This window comes from Olea europaea, chromosome 7 (genome assembly GCF_002742605.1).
Source record: "Olea europaea var. sylvestris chromosome 7, O_europaea_v1, whole genome shotgun sequence".
Lineage (NCBI taxonomy): Eukaryota > Viridiplantae > Streptophyta > Magnoliopsida > Lamiales > Oleaceae > Olea > Olea europaea.
Genome location: NC_036243.1, coordinates 7,828,492 through 7,836,612, shown reverse-complemented (window position 1 = coordinate 7,836,612; position 8,121 = coordinate 7,828,492). Strand labels below are relative to the sequence as shown.

General features: G+C 35.0%; 2 protein-coding genes across 5 annotated transcripts in view; one reads left to right on the top strand and one right to left on the bottom strand.

Annotated features, from left to right (window-relative positions):
• LOC111396873 (phosphomannomutase/phosphoglucomutase) overlaps positions 1-2,169 on the top strand; it is a 19,107-nt gene extending 16,938 nt beyond the window's left edge. For all 4 annotated transcript variants that reach the window (XM_023023461.1, XM_023023464.1, XM_023023463.1 and 1 more), the window contains 5 exons: positions 578-673; positions 1,077-1,231; positions 1,310-1,406; positions 1,589-1,666; positions 1,749-2,169. In XM_023023461.1, the coding sequence (XP_022879229.1) occupies positions 578-673; positions 1,077-1,231; positions 1,310-1,406; positions 1,589-1,666; positions 1,749-1,856 (534 nt within the window). In that variant the 3' untranslated portion in view covers positions 1,857-2,169. The remainder of the gene's footprint in view (positions 1-577; positions 674-1,076; positions 1,232-1,309; positions 1,407-1,588; positions 1,667-1,748) is intronic.
• Positions 2,170-2,429: 260 nt separating this feature from the next.
• Positions 2,430-6,043, bottom strand: LOC111396872. Its single transcript, XM_023023459.1, has 3 exons — positions 5,706-6,043; positions 4,130-4,526; positions 2,430-2,916 (listed from the first exon to the last, which is right to left on the bottom strand). The coding sequence occupies exons 1-3, from the start codon at positions 5,821-5,823 to the stop codon at positions 2,640-2,642; spliced, it is 792 nt and encodes a 263-aa protein (XP_022879227.1). The 5' UTR covers positions 5,824-6,043; the 3' UTR covers positions 2,430-2,639.
• Between the last annotated feature and the right edge of the window lie 2,078 nt (positions 6,044-8,121).

The following is an 8,121-nucleotide window of genomic DNA, read 5'->3' as shown; positions in this document are numbered from 1 at the left end:
CCACTGAGCATGCTGTTAGAAGTGTCAAAAAGGGCCCATAGGAGGCCCTTTTTTTTCCAGCAAAGTAACATGGAGACAAGCGAATATAGGCACAATATATATTATCTTATTACATTCATAATAGTCTTTAGTTTAATGTCTGTGATAGCCAACTATAGAACTTTGTGGTTGAATGCTAGGGTCTAGTAATAATTTGTCAGACATGAGGCAATTTCTTGTGTTCTAAAGGAAGGTGCTCTCATTTCCAAACTCGTGTTGTTCTTTTCATTTTCATGGGATTGGGTGGTGTATTAATTTCATTGCTTTTGTCATGGTAGTGTTCATACACGCGCGCGTACACACACACACACACGTCACTAGACTGAGAATATAATGAATTTCTTATTTCCTGCTTCTAGAAACTTCACTTCATATAATCCAGGCATGTTATTATGTGCATCTGATTCCTAGCCATGGTTTTAATTGGAGTTTTGCCATATCCCATTGTCTAGACTTTTTCCAATATGTTTCACATTCTAATGATTATTTCGAGCTTTAGCATGAGAAACTGACTTGTTCACTTGGTAAAATATTATAGAACTCAGTTGGAGAGGAGTCACATTTGGCTATTGAAACAAGTGGGCATGGAGCTCTCAAGGAGAATCATTGGCTGGATGATGGTGCATATCTCATGGTAGGTTTCAGTCATTATAAGTTGATCACCTTCCAAGACTGCTAGTTTTTCTATTTCATTTTTGGTAAGTTACTTGATCTAAAATCTTAAAGCTGTTAGAGATGATTACATGCAACATTTAAATATCATCTTCAACACATCACCTCAGGTGTAGACATGGTTCATTTTTTCCATTAAAGCTTGACATGTGCACAATTTCATCAAATGGATTACAGAGAGACTTGAACCCAAGACTTTACTTGCTCTGATACCATATTGAACTATTTGATCTAAAAGTTTTAAGATGTTAGAGATGGTTGTTTCATTTCCACACAACACTACATTTATATCCAATTATAGTGAAGGCTGCAATTAAATTTTTATTTATATTTATTTTCTTCCCCAATTTCTATTTGATTTGTAGGTCAAGCTTTTAAATAAACTCGCTGCAGCTAAAGCTTCTGGAATGGGGGTTGGCAGCAAGGTTCTGACTGACTTGGTAGATGGTCTAGAGGAACCTGGCGTTGCCGTTGAACTTAGACTGAAAATTGATCTGAATCATGCTGATCTAAAAGGGGGGTAAGCTACTATATACCTTGCTGCGTAAACTAGTGTAACTGGTGATTCAGTAAAAACTGATCTTGTTAATGCTTTCAGATCTTTCCGTGATTATGGAGAGGCATTGCTACAACATTTAGGGAATATCACCAGTTCAGATCCGAAGCTTCAGAAAGCCCCAGTTAACTATGAAGGCGTAAGTTTGTACATTTGGCAGATCAAAAAGCTTGGTTTGGAATTTCATTTGTTGTATTTTTAGATTGATACTTTGTGGAGCACAATGGGACTATAATGTTGTAATATTCCGTTGCTAGTTATATTTAGATTCATTGTTTAATGTGATGAACTCTGGATTGTTTGAATTTTCTTTATGAACAGGTACGGGTTTCTGGTTATGGTGGATGGTTTCTTTTGAGGCTCTCACTTCACGACCCTGTTTTGCCCCTAAATATTGAGGTGACTATTGATTTGCAATTTCACGAAGAGTAGTGATTCTTTAAATACGTGACAGCTGACCTTGAAAGCTATGATATTGCAGGCACCAAGCAATGACGATGCTGTGAAACTTGGACTTTCTGTGCTCTCTGCTGTTAAAGAGTTTCCGGCTCTCGATACTTCTGCACTTGACAAATTTGTCAAAGTATAGTGAAGAGGGGTTATTTCGAATTCTTTTCTTACAGCTCTATTCCCGACTGGCACATTTTGTTCGAAGTTAACTGCTGTAGGTTTTTGGTTTATTTGTTATATTATCTGACCGTACAAAGAGCAAAGATGGTGAATATCATGTTAGAATAAAATTCATGATCCGTGTAATAATCAAAGGCTGGAAGTACTATCTCTAATAGCTGAAAGTTGTGGGGTTTCCTTTGGAAGCACTGGAACATATTTATGGCATTTTTGTTGTGCAGGCTAGACAATAACAAGGATGAAAAATGAATGTTTTTGAACTTCTCTCTTGTCCAATCTCTATGGTTCATAAACATCTTTTTCTAGAAATTTATCTTTTATATCTTATTATGTTTTAAATGTGTTCTTGTTGGTTCAATTGGCCTTTAATGTTTTGCTACTGAGTTGAACTAAAATTAACATGTTCAGCCATGTATGGAGATCTTTCTGTCTGGCCAAACACGCTGAACAAGAAGTCTTTGGTCTTGAGTAATCGAATGTAGATCCTACGAAATTCAATAAATCACAAAAAGAAGTGAATAATAATCATATGTAACATTATATAACGTGGGGTAGAAAATTATGTAGCTCAATACTTAACAACAGAATATAATTCCATAGACTAGCATCACAGACAACATAATTACAATCCACATTCTGTACCTCATCAAATGTACTTACCTAGAGGTATATTTTTACCTACTTTTGTGCTTTTAAAAGTCTATGACCGAATAATATTTACCTAAATAAACTGAGAACCGGCTTAGGAATTCAGCAGCTTCATCATGAAGCCGAACTGGATGTCAGGCGAAGTTTTTGGTTGAGGCCAGTTTGTGCCTTCCGGCACTTTAATGCTTTTGAAGCCTTGACCTTTGTACAACTTGGTGGCTCCTGGGTTGTTAAGGTCACAGTGTAATGCAATAGCACGGCATCCCCAGCTTCGGGCTTTTGTCTCTGCTTTCGCTATGAGTCTCTTAGCTATTCCCTTCCTACGGTATCTTTCTCGGACAGCAACATTTGATATATATGCAATTCCCGTCCTGTCCACACGCCATTTGGGAAATAAACATATTCCAAGTGAGATGCCAGATAATATTTCTTGAACTAAATTAAAAACTAAGATGGACGTGGACATGAACAGGTTGATAATGATATAAAAATCAAGCACAGATTAAAGAAACACGTTCTTTATCATTGCTACAACAAGCATGTTTGGCATAAAAAAATATCTTTCTTCTAAGCGGGGAATCCAAAAATTGCTTGTGCGAAATCCCTAACTTATTTTTCTTATAAGCTGTCAGATCTATGATTGCGTGAATTTTGGTCCTCACAATTTGTAGGCTTCCTAACTTGTAAGAAAGCAACTATTTTGCCAAACATTAGTATCAATAAGTTGGTCTCTCCTGCATTGAAAAAGTACTTCCACTATGTGCTCCCTATACATATATAATCTACAATGCTGCAAATTAGGAAACAAGGTTGAGGTCTGAACAATAACCTTGTAAACTTGAAGTAACATAGATTCATTGCCCGTGAAATCTCCTAAACATTTAATAACCGTGGGTGTCCGGATCAGTTTACGCACACGTCGACTAATCTCACGAGACCATGAAATTTACAGCAGGGATACTCATCTCAGTGGCCTTAAGGGACTTGAACTGGCTTAACCTATAAGAGCATCTCCAAGACACTTTCTAAATACAAAATACTCTCTATTTTTAGAGAGAATGCTTAGACGATTTTAACCTTTTAAAATTAAGAGTGGTTTGGCTCTCCAAACCTACTCCTTAAATTATTCAAATCACATCTGAATTGATTGGACATTGACATATAAAAAAAATATGTTAAATATAATATGAAAAGAAATCAAGAAGGCAAAATGAAAAGAAAAAATAGAGAGCATGGTTTGAGTATCTGAAAAATTTTACTATCTAAATTAAATATGCTTTCTATTATATATATAAGATGTTATTTATAATAGAGTATCTTGGAGATGCTCCTATATTTGGATGCCACTTGACGTTAGGAGACTCAAGAATTAAAAGAAAAATGCCATTTACCATAGAAAAAGAGTAAATTAAAATATATCACCAAAAAAGTTGGTAATATATTAAGGGTGTGTTTGGCCGACTTTATTAGACTGGAAAATGGATAATTTTTTATCTGATATAGCCGATAAAACTAAAACCTTAAATAAGTCAGATAAATCTTGCACATGCAGGATGATCACCAATGCAGCTATATCTAACTTACCTTCTCTGCCGCATTGGTCCTTTTCTGGGAAGAAAATCAGCAACAGTATCCACAGTCAATATCCCAGCTACGTACCCTTTATTTAGACTAAATTTCCCATCAAACCCCCCAATTTTCAAATTTTCACTCCCTAAAATGAATGCATCTTCATCCGAGCTTCCAATTACAGCAACCAGGCAAGTTCTCTTGCAGCCATTTGGTATTGAGAATCCAAATAGCATTCCAATAAGCCTGTCAATTCTCAGCACAAAATCTAGAGGAAAAGAATATTCGGGAAAGAAGGAACTGCAGTGAGTCTCAGCCACTTCCAAGCAGTCCTCTAACCTGGCTTCTCGAACAACAATCTCCGGAGACACGGTTCGGAACAATTCAGCCACTTGACTGGCCCTACAAAGCCCTAAAGGGAAAGAAGATTTTTTTAATTAATTGCTTCTTGTTGAACAATAAATTTAAATAAATTAGTTTGCCCCTTTTTATGCTTTGAGAGGAAGTAGATCAACACTATTCCAGCTAATCAACATTTAGATAGTCCCACAGACAAAATTGTGATGGAAATCCAAGCAGCATAATATCTGTTTAAGAAACTTCACTAACAACCTTATCATTTCAAATTCATAAATATAGTGATGCAGCAAGGATTAATAGTAAAACTTGAAAGACAGTTACTCTCTCCACACAATCTTTAATGGCCTACTTTACTATGTGATGTCCAACGAGTGTAAGCACTAAGAATTATTCTGCTCGAATACATTAGACGAGTGAAACTTGGATTAGTTAAACCGAGTAATAAATTGTATCATCCATTAAGGTCATCTTAAAATTTAAAGCTCGGGGAACGTGTTTTCACACACAATATGTTAATTCCAAATTTTCTAGGCTCTTTGAGCTCAAAGGGTGAATTATGCTGCTACTTTTTGTCAATTTATGCTGATCCCGTTTTTGTTACTGGATTTTTTACTTAAAAAAAAAATAAAAAATAAAATTCAGATAAAAGATTTGATACAAGACACCGCTTTGACGCTTTCATAGACCAAAGCAAATTCCAATACTTTCAGCCACTACTTGCAGCCATGTTTACTTGAAATGTCTCTCATTCTCACGCAGAGTAAATGAGTTGGATCGTATTTATTTTCTCTCTCCCATTTGACTGGCCATATGCTTGCAAAATATTGCCCTTCAACTACCAAAAGATCAAGTTTCTATGAACTCTAACTTCGCCTCCAATTTTCTACACTACACTAATTCTTAGTTTTCAAATCACAATTTCAAAGACATCACAAAGATTAAGGTGTCACTTCCATTTAAATGTGTTTTCTTCTTGTAACAAGAATTGCACACAAGAGTAGATCAAATTAATACACGCATATTACTCACGAAAGAAGACAGAGACGAGATTGAGTTAATTAAAATTACCACAACCAATGCAAGCAAGAAACCTAAAAGATTATCTGAATTCACAGTTCGAAAGAAACCCTAATATTAAATTCATACACAAGTATAAAACATAAACACAAAATAAAACAACCCAGTTCTCGTCCTTGAATCAAATAATTTAATAGAAAAGGGCTCTTGATACCTGATCTGGGGTGAGGGGAAATCTTGGGACATGGTTTCGGATTATTGAAATTGAGAGAGAGGCTACTGCTATTCGCTATTGTTGAAATTAATGTCCCTCCTATTGGAATGGTCTGCATTTCTTGAAAATTTCAACTCACACTCTCTCTCTCTCTCACTCCCTCCCTCCCTCCACCTATGGAGAAAGAAAGGAATTATAGCAACTGATTCAGTACTAGATTCTGGTACTCACTGGGATTTTGCCCATTTGCGTGTGTGGGTTTTGAGATATTAATCGGTTTGTTTTGTTGAAAAAGAACAGGAGAGAATTAAACGTAGGCGACAAGTGACCATTATTAATTCCACGTATGTGTGATTTCGACTGCTACAAGGTTGGAGTAATTCACTAATTCTCCAACGGCAAAAATGTAAAAATTGTTTTAACCACATATTTCATGATTTGCAATTGCTTTAATATAAATTTTATCAACTTTTATTAAAATTTATTAAAAATATTATATAAATCCCTATCAAACTGGCGCTTAATTAATTTTCGTTCGTAATGAAGATTGGGAGAAAAAACTTTAAAACAATGTGGTATATTATATTACAATTAATTTTAAATCAACTCTGCAAGTGATTCAAACTACAATTTTATTTGAGAAATTTGCTTCTTTTTTTCTTTTTTCTTTTTTTTTATTTTTATTTTTATTTTATGTGAAGACATGTTTATTCATGAAGATCAAGTGCGAATACACAAAATATGAGCCTACCTGGGAGGGTCCAAGATTTCAAGCTCAAATATGACCGTTGTCTGCCTTGCCATTGCTGCCAGGAGAACGAAATAGGAGATGAAATGTCCCGCATGTTTGAATCTCGAGTCCATCTGACTGACGAAGAAGAACTCAAGATTTCGGTGGACATCACAATTCGAATGGAGAAAGTAAGTGCGGTGGTGAATGCAAAAGGAAAGCGGCCAACTTGATTAGTAGATGTTGATCGAATATTTTGTTCACGTTAGTTATTTGACAAACCTTAATTATGTAAATCGGCCCTGTGTTTATGTATTGGAACTGTCGTCGTGTTGTATTTTGAACATTTATGGTTGAACGAATGTTAACGACACATTGTGCATGGAAGTTCAGCATATGTGTGGTTTTTGTAGACATATTACATCCAATATCTTGTGTAAATGAACTATACCATGTTTAGACATTTTATCGTGTTAATTGAACTAAAAAAATATAGAACCTGTTTTCAAAAAAAAAATCAACTAGACATATAATACTTCCAAGAAAATATAGAACCCGTCTTAAAAAAAAAAAAATCAGCTAGACATATAATACTTCCAAAAAAATATGGAACCTGTCTTCCAAAAAAAAATAAAAAATCAACTAGACATTTATTACATCCAAAAATAAGGTAGTCAACCTGTCTTCTCATTTTCCATCTCCCAAAACACATCCTGCTATTGAACTAATGGTAAGCTACATTAATGGGATACCATCTGCCCAATGGCAGGACTCTAACGGAGATCCATCAGACGATCTGCTAGGAAGTGCCATTACTGCAGTGCGAAGGACTTGCATTGACTCGTTGGTCCTCCTAGTTTACTATGTACAGAACAAGTAATCATCATTAATACACCTTTGTAACGAGTTGATTAACAATGCTACCATGTACTCCAGTCCCATCTCTAGTTGAACCTCTAGACTGCAAAACCAATTGAACCATTAGCAGCATACTTTGTAAAGTTATTCAATCAAAAAATATAAAACTTGTTATTGGAAGTTTTGAACTGTATAGATATCATACTACATAGTGCTATATTCGGCTTGCAAAATCACACATTGCTTATATCAACTTGGATATTCAAGTTGAAATCTGTGAAGGAGGTAATGAGATTACAAAAAATGCTAAGACTAATTCATGGAAACCTTGACATTCAACACGTGAGATAATCATAGTGTTATGTAGAAAAACAATCTTTTAAAGGCTCAGCAAAATAAACACGAAGTGAAAACAACCAAACAAGGAAAAAAAAAGGGCAAATAAGTCATTTCTAATGCTATAAGCTTACATACTTTCAAGCCCACACTAGTACAAATATGGTCACGAATATATATCCTTTTACTACCCAGATAGACTTGTGAATTACTAGCACAAGAGAGGAAGCTCTTATAATATGTCTTCTGAAAGAAACCCGGGATCCAAGTAATCTTCTTCAAATTATTGTAAGTACAAAGTTGGAATATTTTGTCAATTTTCATTTCTATACCTGGCTGCAACTAATCTTCTTCAAATAAATACCATCTGAAGTTATTGGAGTTATATATGGCATGTCCTACAATGAAGCTACTAAGCACAGTTAACATACGTGATAAGAATATTTTTTCATCTGAGAGCTATTACTAAATCAAGATAAAAATAAGAAGTAG

Coding starts and splice junctions, on each gene's coding strand:
- LOC111396872 (XM_023023459.1), bottom strand. CDS start 5,823: ATGCAGACCATTCCAATAGGAGGGACATTAATTTCAACAATAGCGAAT. Junction 4,527..5,705: donor TTCCCCTCACCCCAGATCAG/GTATCAAGAGCC, acceptor CTTTCCCTTTAG/GGCTTTGTAGGGCCAGTCAA. Junction 2,917..4,129: donor GGACCAATGCGGCAGAGAAG/GTAAGTTAGATA, acceptor GCGTGTGGACAG/GACGGGAATTGCATATATAT.